Raw genomic sequence first — 17,690 nt, 5'->3', positions numbered from 1 at the left:
GTTGGAATAACTAAACTTAACTCTTTTACAGCAAATGCTGTAGAGCTCATCAAAAGAAGAAAAGGTTTTTGGTGCCAAACATTCTATTTACATTCATCATTTGTATTCAGTGGTTTAACCATTTTTTGTTTGTTTTACCAATTCGAAGAATAGCACAGAAAATGTTGTGATCCCTTCAATAAACACAAAAAAAACTGTAAGAGCTAGACACTGTGTGTTGTTTCAATTGAACTGGCTAATCTCTTGGTGAAAAACAAATGCAGCAGTGAAACCTGGAATGGCTGTCCAATATGTCACTCTGAGGCTGGCAATAAACCCAAGGAATCCAGTACTGAGGTGGAACAAAGTAGAGACTTTGAAATAGAGACAGAGAATATGTCTCTATAGAAGGCATCAACAAGCTTTTACATCCATCACATGGCCCCTCAACCTCATTCATTCATTGGCCTTTAGAGGGTTGACATTTGCTGGGTGCCTTTTACACACCGCTTGAATGGGTTTCTAGCACCAGATACAGGAAGCTGCGGGCATCATTAAAACATCAACAGCAAAGTTATTCAACAGCATGCAGAGCTAAATAGGCTTGAATCAGTGAGTTCCACTTGCTGCTCTGAGCTAAAATCTCTCTAGTACTTAATATGTTAATAACAACATGACATGTAGCCCTCCAGTGGTTGATTTCCTGACCAGGAATTGAACCCAGGCCATTGCAGTGAGAGTAGCATACTCTAGCCACTAGACCACCAGGGAACCAGTACAGGGAATTATCTATAATTTTTCAAAATACTGAGTAGTAAAATTGATGATTTTCTTAAATTTGAAACATTATAATTAAAAGTAGCTAGGATATATATTATAACTTACAAATACCTTAATTTAAGCTTAAAAATAAAGTCTCTAAAATGTTGTTATTCAACAAAGAAACACATAAAATTGTAAATATAGTAAAGTTTCCTGTAAGGAGAACATTTATCTATGGAAGGAGATTTAACAGCCAGTGGTAAAGCTGTCTTTTAAGCTTTCTGCTATGGGAAAGTCTTTTGGGTAGAGGACTTGTTCTTTGAAATTTGTTAGTAACATGACAAGCTGCATTTCTTTTATTTTATTAACTTCAGGAGAGGGAGAACTAGTAGGAACTAACCTGTGGTATACATGGAATAAAACTGTTCCTATGGCCAATTAAATAACGGGACCTTTTAGCAGGAATACCTTAATCACCTGTGTCAAAGAGAAGTACTGGGGTGTTTTAACCATCAGCCGAATATTGCTTAAGTCTTGTTTGTGTGTGTGTGTGTGTGTGGTGTTGTTTTTTTCGTTTTTTGCTAAGTCACATGCTCATACAAAACATAGTGTTATAGGAAAAAAATTAACAATATGGTGGTGTGATGCCTGACGTGTTGGGTTATTTTCCTATCTTCCTTCTTTAATTCCTTTATTGAAGAACTGGTCCCCCTTATAAAAATGGTATGGTACATTTTATCATATATAAAGCATGTTCTCCCACACACAAAGTTTGTGGTCCAATAGTGAGGCATTCAGGAGGAAAATATGGCTGTTTCATGCACTCTGATTGGAAGCAAACCATTTCCTTCTTTCCACCAGAAATTGGGCTTGGCTAATTTTAACAAGCTGTAATCTCTTATCTTTGCCCCCACTGTTGTGGTTCAGTGGTGCACCAATAGAGAAGAGAAAGCCCTTAATTTGAGTGGTTCCTAGATATTAATGCTATAGGCTCATCAGCCCCTTGCTGTAGCTCTGTCATACTGTCATACCTATGCTCACTAAAAGATGGATGGGTTGGCATTCAGTCCCACAGGAACTGCTGTCCGATAGCGCTTTCACCAAAAGTGCCACTTCATGGAAATGGCTAATGAGCGCAAACAGGCACATGTAGAGCCATCAAATGCAGCCCGGGCAATCAGCATTAGATCAGTGAAGAGTCTCAGACCTTTGAGTCCATTTAACCAACAAGAACTAATAATTATTACTTACAAGCATATGTATATCAGGTATGACCGAATGATCAGGCTATCATATGCAGCTCAGTATTATCATATTGCTAATTGACCTGCTGGGGCGCAACAGAATGTTTGAAAAAGGGGGTGCATTGAACAAATTGAAAAACTGAGAGCCAATTTAAACTGTGCCCCTATGAGGACTGCTGCTTAATGTCATGCTGCCCTTGCTTTAGCTCTCCTCACCCACTCTCTCATTAAAGTACTCCCACACTCTATGGAGTGTCTTGCCAGACTGTTAAAACCATTTAAATATTGAATAAACTGCAGACATGTCTTTAGGTCAGTGTTCAAATTCATATTGCAGATATAGTAAAAGCAAATAATTTATGCAGAAAGACACACAAATCATATACAAGAGACTTCTACAGTTACCTTTGAAACGCACTTGTAAATGAAATGTAATTATGCTTATATTACTGTAGGTAAAATTATTTGCTTTTGTCTGGGTTTGAAACAACTGTACAAGGCAAAAAGTGACCATTGCTAAAATGTTTATTTAATTGAAAACTACAGTTGGATGTGATTTTTAAGATAAACACACGTAAGATTTGTTCTTTGGACCTTGGCAGCACTTTATGACATCTTCTCTCTCTGAGGCTTCTCTGGGGAGATGCCTTTCAGATAATATACCCAGGAGAGGCCTGTGCCATGGCCCTCTATGCGTGGACTTGAGATGATAAGTTTTCCAGTGCAGGGGGTCTTGGAGCCTGGCTGTGGGCTCTCAAAGCTCACAATGATTTGGTGAGTCTTCTTTGAGCGAATGGTGTCCATGCCCTTGAAGGTGAAGGCTGGGTTGTCCACTTGGCAAGAAAAGGCTGTGGTCTCCATGAAGACATTCTTGAAGGGGATGGAGATGTTGGAACCAGCACGGATGGCAAAGGGGCCCTGGGCTTTGGGAGGTGTGCATGTTCCATACAGAGGGAACACATAATCCCCTCCAGTGCTGGATGATAGTGTCAATAGGCCCCGCACCTCACCTAACTGACAGGGCTCAAAATAGACCTCCACACTGACATCTGTCCCTGCTTGGGAGCTCGCCGCCACCATCATTAAATTCTTTTCCACAATAAAGTCCGGACTGTCTGTCTGAAGTTTAGAAGGATTAACAGGTGTATATGTGAGTGACAGGAACTAATCTTTTTTGTCCCATATTTACATACCAGACATTTCTGAAAAAAAGGGAATATATTCACATTTATATTTCATTTTTCTAACCTAAAATGACCAAAATATAATCTCTGCAATCTGAACATTATTTTTCAAAATTCAAGCCAAGCATTAATGTTTTGTTGGAAAACCCTTTTAATATATTTTTTGTGAAATATGGGTCAAATTCTGTCATTTTGGCCCAAACGAAACAGGTTAAGATAAACTTAATCCTGTGGTATATTGTACAGAAAGAGTGACTTGCAAAAGAAAGAGTGCAACTGGAACCTACAATGTAATGGAAATTTCAACAAAGCTGTACCTTGCAGGTGTACTCAGCCTTGACACGGGAATAGCTGGTGAACCTGGCAGTGAGGTATTGACCACTGCCCAGTGGTGCTCTGAAGTAAAGGGGTTTCTCAGGAGGAGCAGGAAGCGCACGGAGCAAAAGCTCATAGTTGAAATAACCCAGTTCATTGTTATGCAGCATGAGCCGTGCTGTAGTTTCACCTGAACGCAGAGGCTGGTACTCAAACCTCACGGTTTCCTGTTCAAGAGAGAGAGAGACAGAGAGACAGACAGAGAGAGAGCATTAGCAGAAATCCTTTGAAAATGGCAACTTCAAAAACTTCACAACAAGAGGCAGCAAATGAATTCTATATGTTTTTACTCACTGGTCAATTATGTTAAGTGAGAAGACAATCAACAGCAACTTTTACAACTTTGGTGAAGAAAAAAACTAAAACAAGTGATACCGTAGAGAGTGCAGGCACTGAGAACTGAGATTGCACGTTGACATCCGTATTGCGGCACTCAGTTGTGAACAACAGGTTGGTGGGTAAAGGATTTTCCAAGTTCACACAGTCTGAAGTCATCTGCCTAACCACTGTAACCATCTCAATTGTCCTGATCACTCCTGGAGGTGTAGCCTTGAAGTTGAGATAGTAGAACTGGTATTCCCCCGTGGCCTCATTTTTAAAGGTTAGCTGTGGAATTAAGAGGTATGTCTGTAGGTATGGAATTGTTAACATATTTAACGAAGTTTAAAACATAAAAGAAACCAGTTATGCTTGACTTATTCATACTATATAATGCCAATTATTAGCATGGATGGAATTTGTAGGTATTGTGTTGTTTTCTGTATTCCTAAGAAGTTGGTGGAATTAGTATAAACTGTAGTGGGGTTTGGCACTACTTTGGCATTGCATTGGCACTCCTTGTAGCTGAAGAAGGAGATTTTGTAGTTCCGTTTGGTCAACGCCGACACATCCACATAATCAAGCCCCTTCAGTGAGATCGTGCTGTCAGGACGTTCGGGTTTAATCATCTCCACTATAGCATGGAATCTGCACAGCAGGAGCAGGAGTTAGACCTGTATTATTTTTTTATTATTATGATTTGTTGCTGAATACAATAAGTCTGTGTATGTGTGTAGTACCTCTGAGGTTTGGACAACCAGTTATGAACAGGGACAATCTCTGTGTAGGATGTCTTGCAAGGTACTTCATGGCTGATTGTGCTCACGGCTTTAGGTGGCTCTGCTGTGCCCTGTAGGGTGTACAGCATGCCTGAACCATCGGGGAAAGAGAAAAACATGGAGCCCTAGACCAAACATAAAAGCACATTCACACTCAGCATTTTACATTCAGCTCCATGAAAATGGAGCTTGTTGTTAAAGGAGAATGTGCTATATTTTGGATAGTTTCTCATGTACTCTTCAGTCTGTACAAGTAAAACTAACTGATATCCTAATTAGATAACATCACAAACTGTCTAAAGTAGAGTTCAAAGACAATTCAGAGAGAACGGACATTAAAAGACATAGCTGGTAATTCCCTTTCAGAATTAATCTCTATGTTCCTTAAGAGGAGTGGTTAAAAATGTTAATTAAACTGTCAAACAGGGATTCCCGGCTTGTCCATGTTCCGTCAGGTTACTCAAGCTAAAAAAAATGATCTCTGGAAGAGAGAGATTTACCAGGTGCTTTTTACCATCCGTGGTCATGACCATGGGCTTATAGGTGATCTCGTAGGCTTTATTTTGCTGGTATGGCTCAATGACGAGGGAGAGTAAAGCACTCCAATATTCACCCTCAATCACAGGCTTCAGGCACCAGCGCTGGTTAGTATTATTAGACAGAGTCACAGACTGAGTGCACTGACTACGGACCTGACACACAAAATTCAGCACCTGTAGAGGGGGAAAGAGAGAGTATATACATATAGGTCACAGATCGATAAAAGACAATTAATACCTATGATAATCACACAGAGACAATGTTTTACCTGATTGGCTACTGGGAGAACAACGCAGGAGCCAGCAAGGGTGAGGGTTACAGGCTTGCCCCCCTCTATAGAGCAGAAAAGGTTATCATAGCACAGCTCCTGCTTGACCTCATCAGGAGCAAAGGTCACCACCAAAGGCACCTCCATTCCTGGGCAAATGTAACCTTCAGCAGGGCAGATACTGAAGTCTGGAGCAAAAGCCTTTACATCCCACTTGAACCTGATACAAAAATACACACAAGGTCTTTAAAAAGTTATGGAAAGTAAGAATCCAAAATTCTTGATTTGCCAGAGCATAGTAATTACTGCAAAAGTAATTAACAAAAAACATATAAACCACAACAATACATAAAATATGTCTACAAGAGAAAAACTAATTAGAAAGTTTATACTTAGAATGTACTTAATTATCAAATCAGGTAAATGATTACATCTGTAAAGAGAGAACTTTATTGAATATACTCATATCATGGTAAAACAAACTATTATTTAATAATTTATTCATGGACATTGTGAACAGTAAAAAAAAAAAGAACAGAGAATGAAGAGTAGCACTTATTTAATTTTCTACAATGGGAGTGTGAGCTTGAAGAAGTATTTTTCTTCTTCCTCTTAATCACAACAAATTCAGCATTGTAATTCATAAATTGTACGGTTGCTGTCATTTTTCTACTCCCAACAAATGTCTGTTGAGTAGAATCTGGAACTTTGCAAAAGGGTTTATTACCTGATGAGGCATTTTAAATGAAGTAAAAATGCTGAACCATGTATTAATGTCGCCTTTCAGGATTGGAGTCTGACTTCCCTGCTCAAGAGCATACCATGCACAAATGGTGGATATGAATATGTGTATGTATATATGCACCTAGCCCCAATATCTCCTGTATTTTGCAGCATAATATGACGTGTGGCTTGGCAGTGCTGGGCCACTGCTCCAAAGGACAAGTAGTTCTGGTCCAGTGTGACCTCCACACCCTGGCAGCAGCCTTTCAGCACCAGTAGGGGACGTATGGTGCCCAAACACTTCAGCTGCACCTCCTCGCTGAATGGGGCCATGCGTTGCTGAGGGCTGAAGAGCACCTCCACCACACACTTCCCCCCCCCACCCTTCAGCGTCAGCTTCCTACTTGGATTCACTGACAGGACCTGAGGAACATACATACACATTCTAGAGTGGGATAGATCATTTACATAATTGGTTTGTGTGTGTGTGTATGTGTGTGTGCGTGTGTGCGTGTGTGCGTGTGTGCGTGTGTCCATTGTTAAATTAGTGATTGTCTAGAGCATCCTTGGGCTTTTGAAATGCACCATATCAATTAATCTTCAGTTGTTCATTGATATTAAAGCATATTATTCACTATTGGGACTTACTGTGAACTACAATGAAATGAATAGGACAGGTATGAAATTAAGGAATATACTGTAAGTCAGACAGGTTAGGTCTGTGTGTCTATGTGTCCTACCTTAGAGTTCAGTAGAGTCTGTGCAGAGGGTTTGAAGAAGAGAGAGAAGGTCAAGGAAGACAGACTGTTGTTTATCAGGGGGATGAGCTTCTTGCTCCTCTCACCCACCTGTAGAGTTCCAAGCTTCACTGTCTTTAATTTTGGATCCTCTACGTCAATCTAGGAAAACCAGACCCTGATGAGAATATTATCTAAAATTATGTACACAGATCAGAAATGCTTGGTGTCATGCAGGCCACTGACAATGCATTGTAAATTTTCTCTTTCTCACCTTCATCTCAATTCCTTGCCCCATGATCTCCACTACCTGCATGGAATACTCATTTATCTCAAAGACCACCTTTTCATGGTAGGGCATTGCTTCTCTTGGGTAGAACCTGAAAGGCACCTCCATGCTACCACCAGGGGGCAGCACATCAGGTATGAAGCTCACTTCCAGAAAAGGGGTGTTGGAGAATAAACAGTCCACACTATAATAAATGAAGAGGAAACATATAATTAAACATTTTTAAAACACACAAAAAATTAATGAGTTACAGTTTATGCATGATGACCCCCACCATTTACCTGATTCCTCTATCCCCTTTGTTGCTGATAAGCAGTATGCATGTGGCAGGCACCATGCCAGCAGAGTAAATGAAGTTCTTTCCAAAGTTGTACTTGAGGAAAGAAAACTCCAGGCCCAGGCTGGTGGTAGAACCCAGCAGTCTGCAACGGAAAACAGGGCCGTCCTTTACCTACAGAGTAGAATGAATCAAAAGCATGAATCATAAAACATTGCAAAGTCACTAAACATGAATATACAAAAATGAAATACAAAAAAAGATGTAAAAAAAAAATCAATAAAAATAAATAAAAGACAAAGAGGAAAAAAAAGAAACAGGATGCCTTGATTAAGAAGCCCATATCTTTGAGGTCACACTTCTTCAGGGGGAAGAAGCTGAGGATGCAACGATTCTGTTTTCCCACTAACACTACAGCTTTTGTGGACTCCACCTGCAGGTGGCAATGCAGCTCTTCAGGTCCTGTTATCTCATACTGCACATCCACATTGAATCTCCCAGGGTTGGACACCACAAAGGCACACGTGGACTTACTACTCAGCTCCACCTATCCAAAAGAAAAGAATGAGACAAAGATACACATTTTGTATTAACAATCCAAGTCTAATGAACATATAAGATAAACTGATAAAAGAAATATATATATATATATATATATATATATATATATATATATATATATATATATATATATATATATATATATATATATATATATATATCCCTGTTCAATTTACATAATAATTAGGACATTTCACTAAAATTAGATCAACTATCTATTGAAATGTACAAAACTTAGTGGGAGAATTATTATTATTATATTTTTTAAATCTCAGACCCTGTTTCAAGGTGACTTATAATAGACTTTCAGATAAATATGCTGTTTCATAGCTTATATAATAGCTCACCTGTTTGAAGTCCACAAGATGACTATCAGCAGCAGAGAGTTCAGTCATGGCCCCTTCTGGACTCTCATATTGGACACAGACATTCATGTTGTAGCCATCCCCTTTCACGTTCATAGTGAGTGGCTGAATTTTTCCTCTGATCACCATGCGCAGGTTAAATGTCACCATACCCTCCTGTGTAGGTGTGAAAGATATGGCCACTGGGAACCTAATAGGCAGACAACATGTACATACCTAGTGACTATTTTCTCATCATTTAGCTTTTATTTCCATCATTGGTACAGGACTGTGGTGTTGTATGGTGCTGAGATTGCCTTACTTGTCTCTGGGGGGTATTGTCCCTTGCATGGGCTTCAGTATCAGGCTGTCTTTGAAAGACTTTGAGTGCCGAGAGACCTCCTCAATGACAAAGTGGAAAGGTTGGTCTTCTTCGTTCACCACATACACAATTTTATGGACCTTACGACCTACATGTGTACACATTCATGCATGATATTCAATATGAACATTCCCTGTAGTTACGTATGGTTTTACTATGATACTACCACAGTTTTACTCGGGTACCTATGTGGTAGCCATAACCAGTATGTGTTATCATGCTTTTATTACAGTGCTTTACAGTAAATATTTTTATTACATATTTAACACTGATGCTCCCACAGTTTTACTATGACATTTTATTGTAACTATGGTACTTGGTGGTTTTAGTGTGGCACCATATATTAACGATCTTATGATACTACAATAGGTTGCCATATGGTAAAAAAAAAAGTGTTTGATTATGAACAAATGAACCATGCTATTGTAAGAGAAAGTTTGAACCTCCTTTGGATGTACCAGGTAGAACCTCATTTAGCAACAATACATTCTATAAAAGGTTTTTCATAGCTGCTGAACAAAATGTTTTTGATTTTTAGACCACTTCTCCCTTCATGAGAGTTTCAGTTTAGGGGAGGTTATTCCTGCCAGCGTAAAAGTTAATAAATTCAAGTTCACACATTTTTACCAGCCTAGATTGTGAATGATTAACAAATGTTTAAATTTTATGAGTAATTAATGCAGAAATCCAAACTTTTCGCAAAGAGATCATAAACCTTTTCTTGCAAATGCACCATGGTCAAAGCTAGCACAATAAGGAAAAATATATTTGTCCCAAATATATATATATATATATGCAACCTTGAATATGGTGAAAACTTGATAATTTATTCATACTATTTCATTTCAAGATTAAAATAATTTCAAATGTTTGATAAAATCCATTACAAAAGCATTAATTTTAATATATGATACGGCAGGCCTATGTATCATACTGTTCATGCATTGGTACTCTTTTCTAACATAGAACTGTTTGTTATGCTTATTGTTCACTTTTTCAGTTTTGCAAAACATTATGATAACCTCTGCCTAACCTCAACTGGAATCAAATGGTATCTTACCTATAAGTAGGCTGCCTAGATTAAGATGAGCATGATCAATGTACACCACTGGATCTTTCGCTATGCCCACCAGCAGGAAGGGCACAGAGAACTTGTGCTCTGGGATTAAGAAGGTCCAGAAGGATTCCACAAAATCCAGCTCTTGGGCATGATATTTAAATGAGACCTGAGGCAGTCGATTTTTTCAAGGTTAATATAAAAATGTATTAAATGCAGGCTAATTTAAACATATCCAGAAGCATTGTACATACAAGCATCTACTGAATATAATATGCAGTTATTTAATCTATTATACCTCCACCGTCTTGCCAGGTTGAATGAAGTCCTTTGGTGTAAGGCAGGTGAAGGGTTTAAGCTCAGAGTCTTCACATCTCCACAACAATGAGTATGGCTTGTTGGTGGGATTTACAACACTGAAGGTCCTGCAGAATCAATATGCAAATTATCAACACAATTACTATAACAAAATATCAATTAAGATCACATGATACATATAACTGATTTATATAACTGATCACCTGCAGATAGATGTGCCGACCCCTGTGGATGTGAATTCTATAACTTTGGTGTTGGGATCCAGGATGGCCCTGGGTGTGGACCCCTGGGGGCCAGGGAGCTCAAGGTTCTGTTTGTTATCAGTGAGGTATCCTGAGTCTTCCAGGTGGAAATGGCAGTAAGGCATCATACTGCGTCCGTTCACTGCTATCACAGGACTCTGTTTGTCCTTCAGATTGGGAATGCTGCCAACAAGTCAGTGTAGATGGTGTTAAATGCAACTTGATCTCAGAGCTACTACCAGTACTGGACTGTTAAACTGAAATGGAAAGACACACTATATATCACATATTCACAGTGCCAGATGATCTCTACTAATGCCTTAATAGCAATGAGCCTAATTTACTGAGCTGGAAACGAGCGGAATTATTCGTAAATCACTTGTATGCGCATTTACACAAGAAATTTGGTATTCATGAAAATCCTATAAATTTATAAAACCTTCATATTCTTCATATTCTTCCTGCTCCTGAGTGTGTGTAAATTTACAGATATGGAAACAAACTAATGTAAATCTCGACTTGATCGACTTCAAATTATATTGTTTGCATGGATTATTGCACTTTAATTTATGGAATATACTGTAGCTTTTAAAATACTTAATTTTTATTATGTTTACAGCATTTAGCAGATGCCCTTATCCAGAGTGACTTACAGATGTGCTTTGGAGTCTCCATCAAAAACACATCTGCCTGCTAGTTGACCACTTCTATTTTTCAGCCTTTACAAGATTGTTTATTTCACAATCCCAGCTGTCTGAGCACTCAATTTTGATTTTTGAGCAATTTTATGGAGTTTGATTTTTGAGCAATTTTCAGATTTGGATTTTTGAGTTTTTGTCATCACTAAATGCAAATGAGCTGTGTCAGGAATGCACTTTGCATGTTATGATCAATCAACATATGCACTTCAATATTAAGAAGATCAGTTTTCCAAAACGTTTTTTAGGCGAAAAAGGGTTAGGTTTTTTTTTAGGTTATGTTTAGTTATGCAGACATAAACACAAAACACAACTTTACTAAAAGATTGATAAATGAGACCCATTGTAAACATACTTGTGTGAATCACTTCTTCTGAGCCATAAAGAAAAAAGTGTAAGTCTGGTTATTAATTCATTACAGTACATAACAAATGAAATTGATGTAAATCCTCATAAAAAAAAAGAGAGGATATATTTCATTAGGAAATTAAGAACAAGCAGTTGTGTTTGATTGTGTACCTGCAGACTAGCCTGGCCTCATATTGGGCTACTTCTAGAGGGGAGAAGCGGACATGAAATATCTGGTTTGTTCCAGGCAGGATAAGCCCCATACTGGGCTCCACAGTGAAGGGAGGAAGTTCTGGATCTCCTAACAGCAGAGTGGACAAACTCCTCAAATTGCTGGCTGGCCTCAGCACTGTCTGACTTCCCTTGGCAGAATTAGGGGTCATGTCTGTACACATAACATTGCACAAACTTAAACTTAACAAGATTATTACTCAATTACTATAATATGAGTCATTAAGCGGATTACAGTTCTCAAAGGTAGCAAATTTCCATCAATATATCTAACATAGAAAATGCTGATGGTTTGTGATTACATATATTGACTTCTGTGCTAGTGTTAGATGCAGACTCAACAGTTACCTCCATGATTAAAGCAAAGAGTCTTCCCAAAGGTCTCCATCACAACCTGCCAGGAGTACTCAAGCTCCACAGTGCCTTTGTTGTCCATCTGCATTCTGGAGGCACCACATGAGATACATATATTATAACATATTTGATCGTTTTATCATTTACATATTTAATAATTTAAATGCAAGTATTAAAGAAATTCCCCAAAATAATATACATATATATAAATATGTTGTTCAATGATAAAGTAGAAATGCTTTTGTTTGTGGTGAGTGAATGTGAGCCTAACAGAATTCTGTTAATATGAATTAATAACATTTAATAAGTTAAGAAATCTTACTTTAATCTTCAGAATTTAGTTAATGTGTTAATGTTAAATTGAGTAAGGTGTTTTCTGTTTATGAGACCAGTTACTGTGAAACAACTTTTTGAACTGGAGAGAATAAAGTTTTTATTTGCATTTATTTCAGAGTTGTGGAATTAATTATTATTCATTTAAAAGAAGGCATAAAAGGCAAAAGTATTGGTATCAGGATCGGCTGAGAAATTTAGTATCGGTGCATCTCTAATACACACACACACACACACACACACACACACACACACACACACACACACACACACACACACACACACACATATTTTTGTAAGTATTTTGGGTGAAGTATCAGAGTAATATAAAGGAAAAAATTCAATCATACATACTGGAAGATTCTGGTCTGAAAGAGCATGGTGTCTTTAAAATGGATATGTTCAGCATCACACTCAAACTTGGCATAATCACACATGGCACTAATCCCCAGTTCTAGCTCCCTAACCGAGTTTTCCACCACTGAATGGACAGGCTCCGGATCAGTCTCTACCACCTAGACACAGAACACCACAGCAGTTACTACTATTACATATTTCCCATGTGTATCAAATGCTGACCTCTAATGGTTACGTTTTCAGGCTGTGAGAGACAGATCAGACAATGTATTTGTTAATTTTTCATATAAGCCTTTTCATTTGAGCTCTGTCATTAGCAGAGTTGCTGATGAAGAGTCTTACAATTGCTGGAGTTTAGAATGAAAAAAGCCTAACTTGGTATAATTGTACTTCTCATACTAATAATGAATGTCAAACATTAGCCAAGGCCATGTTTGACATTACAGAAATAAATTTTTCCTTGGTTATTTTGCATATTTATATGTCAACATAGTCTGCTTTCTTACTACCCTCTTACCTTTTTCTTGGCTGGTCTCTGAGGTGAGAGCGGCTTTTCCACATCCACCCACTTGACAGTCCGGTGACGGTCATCCCAGTCTGGCACTTGGTCCACAGGCTGCTGGAAGGTTATCTGGTAGAGTTTACACTTCATTACCTGTGCATTCAGCACTATGGGTTGCTCTGAGCTGAAGCTTACGGTCACCTCCTTGGTGCACTCGGCATGGAGATGGCCTATCTGAGGTGAGAAATGCAGATGTGGTTCACCCTGAGGCCACTGAAAGCGCAGAGCCACTGAGTTACTGTGGTTAGTCATGGTGAAAGTCTTGTGGTAAAGACGACCCACGTGACAGTCTCCGAAGTGCACAATGTCACATCTGGCTGTAGGGGGTGTATAGTAAAGAAGAGGAGAACGATGTTGGAGATAAGGCATGTATTTTGCTTGTTTTAGGCTCAAAATGCTAAATGATAATCCAATCAATGCAAGCAGATTCTGTTTAGAACTGGTAGAACAAAGTCTCTCAACATTCATATATTATTCTAGTGTAATCTTTGTAAAAGTTTATACACACAAGGTCTGTACTCACCTTCTGTGCTGTCTTGGTCCTGAGGAACCTTGCTGCTGATGTGGTCCAAAGAGATTATGTCACGGTAGCCCTCTCCTAGGAGCTGTATCAGTGTCGTTTCATACTGGTTGTCTTTTACCAACAGCTGCATGGTGGCCTCAAAACTATGAGGTAGCTCCGGATGAAACTCCACTGCAAACTCCGCTTGCTGTCCAGCCATTAGAGTCAGGGAAACCAAATGGGCCATCTGTCTTTCTTCTGTGAAGAATTTTATATTTTACACTTTCAAGGATTGTAAATAATCAAAATGGTGGAGTGTTTGAGTAAATGTTATGTTTTATTACCTTTTTAAAATAATTTTTAGTTTTATTTTTAGCCAATCCCCACCCGCAATGTAGTTCTCCTACTGCACAATGGTTTCCAAACAGAAAGGAGGTGAAACCTAATGTACTTCCTCTGACAAACCTGAAGCCTGCCACTGCATCAGTTGATGGTGTTATATATATATATATATATATATATATATATATATATATATATATATATATATATATATATATATATATATATATATTTCACAGATAATCTATACACACTCAATAATTGTTGTCCTATCGTGTATAGTTGTGGGGAATCAGTTGATAAGTTCCTTCAGGACAGTCTATAAATGGTTTATAAGGTATCCAAAGTGGATTACCCAAATTAAATGTTACCATATAAAAGATGAGACAAACACAATTCAAAAATGCTTTTAGACTATAGCATAAGAGAACATGTAATTAGAATAGGGGTGTGTAGATACGATGGATTTTTTTATGTCCATTGTATGATATTTAAATGTATTAGTTGTAATGGCAAATGAGCGAATGAACAACCTACACAGAATGAAAAAAAGTACAGAGGCAGGAAACAATGGTCTCATGGTTGTGTAACTGAGTATGAAGACATTTATTACTGTATGTACTGTATGTATGAGATCACAACATTGTGATGGTGTACTATAGTGTATATTCCAGTTTTATGCCCAGGATTCAGGATAAGCTCAGGATTCACTGCGAAACTGACCAGGATAATATGGGTTACCGAAGATTAATTAATGAACAAATGAATAATAAATGCTGTGCAAGTGGCATGTTTTTCTGTATCCTATCTAAACTAGGGATGAGCTGGGGGAGTACACGTGGGGTTGTGGTTTTTGGAGGGGTGACCCTTACCTAAGAATCCAAAGACTGTATTCAGAGTTGGCGACTTATTTTGGCAAGCATTAAATTTATACATTATTGCCTTGCCAATATATCAATGCATGAATAGTTATAGTTGCAATTATCGCATTAATCGCAACAAATTTAGTTTTCTTTAACAAAATGGCTAACAACCACATTATTCGGCAGCTTGTAGAATAGCATTTTATCAAGTTCATTTGTACACACAACTTAATGTAGCCACGAGATACAGTACAGTATAAATCAAGGTTATAAAATCATGTCTGAATTAAAGTGTCTGTGCTTAAGTCTGTAATTCCAATTGTGCACAATGAAATCCTCACTATACCTCACTAGCAATCAGGCTTCAATACTGACCTGTTCCAGGCTCACTTGCAATGTGTGAAGAGGAGATGTGGTTGCATAAGGTGTCAGGAGCTGCCCTTAAAGCAAAGACTCCCATCTTGTCAAGCAGATCAATGCTAACCTATGAGAGTCATAAAAGTAACATCTCTGGTGAGGCAAAGCAATGCCCTACAAACTAAAGTGTTTGTAAAGTGTTCATCTTACCTGTGCAGGTACATTGCTAATGTTCTTGATGACCAGAGGGAGGATTTGTCTCTTGTCTACCAGCAGCCGCTTGAACTGCAGGACTGGCTGTCCATGTTTAGTCCTCTGGATTGGTTTTAGAATAGTTATGCAGGGCAAATTACCCTCTCCCAGCAAATCAAACACCAGCACCTTGCTCCTGCCCAAAGAGAACACGCTAATAAAGATAAGACAATAAAGACAAAATACTGCCTTTTCTTTGTTTGAAATAAGAGGGGATCTTGGGAGGTTGTAATATGAGCACATTTTTGGACCAAAATAGATTAAATAGGCTTGGACCCAACCAAAATAGGAGTATGTCAGCGCTAAACGAAAAAACATGTGCTTGCATAACCATGAAAATAGAGCCAAGAGGCAAAAGACTCAAATAATCTTCTTGCTATAAGTTTACAAAAAAGTTGTAAACCTTTATAGTCTACCATTTTGCTCTTTACTCTCAGACTCTAAACATCATTTCGGTTATATGGACCAAATTAGCATATTGCAATTACCGTATATTTCTATGCACGTTCCAGAGGCCATCAACTTAGCAAAATTATTATCTTGTGATGTGTCATAGTTACAAACTGGCCTGCATTCATTTTTATAATTAATTTGGATGACACCATAGGTGCCACCATCCAAATTAATTAATCCATAGTTTATCAAAACACCCACACAAATGTATCTGGAATTTATCAGGAGATCAATCTGAATGCTCACACATTTAAAATAGAGTGCTCATTTGCATGTTGCACTCTATGTATGCTTAAATTTCCCTGTGTAAATATTGATGCAATGTTTAAAATTAAACGGCTGACTTAAGTCACCACATATGAATATTGCCTGGTTTAATGAAGGAAAATATAGGGAAAAAATAATGTTTAAGCATTGTTCTACTTTTTTTAAATGGATTATTTTGATCTTAACATAACATTTCTGTGTACAAACTATATACAGTAGATAGAAAATAAACTTCAAAATTTGTACATTTTGTTGTGTCAGGTTCTCTAAACATCTGAGATTTAAATGGGATTTCCCTGATCCAAACAGCATGAGAATTAGAGCATTACTGAAAGTACTGAAATTTACTCATTTATATAATTTCCTCTCTTCCTCAAGTATACACCCCCCATAGTCAATACTTTGTAGAGGCACCTTTGGCAGTAAGTACAGCTATCAGTCTTTTTGGTTAGCCCTCCACAAGGTTGGCACACTTGAACATCTTCCCCTTTGTAGACATGTTCAAGCTGGGAGAGGTTAGTTGGTTTTCCCTGATAGACAGCAAGTCTGTCCGTAGATTTTAAATTTTAGGTCATGGCTTTGACTAGGGCACTCCAAAACATCCACCTTGTTCCTAGCAAGCCACTTAGCTTTGGTCTTATATTTGGGGTCACTGACCTATTGGAATATGAATTTCTGACCCATTTTGGCAAATTTTGGCAGACTGTGGGTGGTGTCAGGCACTATCCAATTCTTAATGATGGACGTAACAGTGCTCCAGGGTATCTTCAAAGCTTTGGAAATCCCTCACTTGATGTGTGCCTTTCCCCAAGTTGGTCATGCAGTTGGTTTGAATGGTCTTTGGAGTCCATTCTCCTGCATTGGTGTGGATGTGCACTTGCAAAATGAAGGCCGATAGTAAACTGTAAACTGATAGCTGTTAATTCAAGCTATTGTGTTATTTGCTATGATTCCACACAAATGTTGGAAACTTAAGTCACTATGTGTCTTTGAAGGCAACTGGTCAAGAGATGTCATAGTAAAGGGGGTGTATACTTATCAAACCAAGAAATTTTTGTTGTTAATTTTTAAATAATGTTAGACATTTTATCGTTAGCTTTTCACCAATTCCAGCTTAATGGTCAAGCATATATATATATATATGTATATATGCTTACCCGGCTGCCCTTTCTAGAGAGGCTTCAAACACTCCAAGGTAGGTCTGCATGTGCTGGGGAGTGAAGGTAATTGTAGCAAAGGCATGTGAGTGACTGGGGATACTCATCCGAGTAGGGCTCAGTTCAAACACCTCAGAGCTACGTATGGACATCTGAAACAGCAATATTCAATAAACACAATCAAAGTCTTTAAACATGACATGCTCATATTAGCAGCAGTTACACACAAACACAC

At 38.2% G+C, this 17,690-nt stretch overlaps 1 protein-coding gene across 1 annotated transcript in view; it reads right to left on the bottom strand.

Annotated features, from left to right (window-relative positions):
* Positions 1-2,427: 2,427 nt before the first annotated feature.
* Positions 2,428-17,690, bottom strand: part of LOC124626881 (hydrocephalus-inducing protein homolog) — a 74,823-nt gene continuing 59,560 nt past the window's right edge. The window contains exons 38-62 of the mRNA XM_053677992.1: positions 17,456-17,607; positions 15,537-15,714; positions 15,345-15,453; positions 13,786-14,022; positions 13,218-13,579; positions 12,698-12,858; positions 12,005-12,099; positions 11,597-11,810; positions 10,341-10,562; positions 10,118-10,244; positions 9,823-9,988; positions 8,703-8,850; positions 8,384-8,591; positions 7,801-8,022; positions 7,480-7,649; positions 7,184-7,382; positions 6,913-7,071; positions 6,315-6,595; positions 5,450-5,669; positions 5,142-5,354; positions 4,603-4,766; positions 4,360-4,510; positions 3,920-4,150; positions 3,487-3,711; positions 2,428-3,104 (exon numbers count right to left, since the gene is read on the bottom strand). Coding sequence (XP_053533967.1) covers positions 2,592-3,104; positions 3,487-3,711; positions 3,920-4,150; positions 4,360-4,510; positions 4,603-4,766; positions 5,142-5,354; positions 5,450-5,669; positions 6,315-6,595; positions 6,913-7,071; positions 7,184-7,382; positions 7,480-7,649; positions 7,801-8,022; positions 8,384-8,591; positions 8,703-8,850; positions 9,823-9,988; positions 10,118-10,244; positions 10,341-10,562; positions 11,597-11,810; positions 12,005-12,099; positions 12,698-12,858; positions 13,218-13,579; positions 13,786-14,022; positions 15,345-15,453; positions 15,537-15,714; positions 17,456-17,607 — 5,127 coding nt within the window. The 3' untranslated portion in view covers positions 2,428-2,591. The remainder of the gene's footprint in view (positions 3,105-3,486; positions 3,712-3,919; positions 4,151-4,359; positions 4,511-4,602; positions 4,767-5,141; positions 5,355-5,449; positions 5,670-6,314; positions 6,596-6,912; positions 7,072-7,183; positions 7,383-7,479; positions 7,650-7,800; positions 8,023-8,383; positions 8,592-8,702; positions 8,851-9,822; positions 9,989-10,117; positions 10,245-10,340; positions 10,563-11,596; positions 11,811-12,004; positions 12,100-12,697; positions 12,859-13,217; positions 13,580-13,785; positions 14,023-15,344; positions 15,454-15,536; positions 15,715-17,455; positions 17,608-17,690) is intronic.

The sequence above is a fragment of the Ictalurus punctatus genome, chromosome 4 (genome assembly GCF_001660625.3).
Source record: "Ictalurus punctatus breed USDA103 chromosome 4, Coco_2.0, whole genome shotgun sequence".
In the NCBI taxonomy this organism is placed as follows: Eukaryota; Metazoa; Chordata; class Actinopteri; order Siluriformes; family Ictaluridae; genus Ictalurus; species Ictalurus punctatus.
This window is presented reverse-complemented; position numbering and strand designations above follow the sequence as displayed.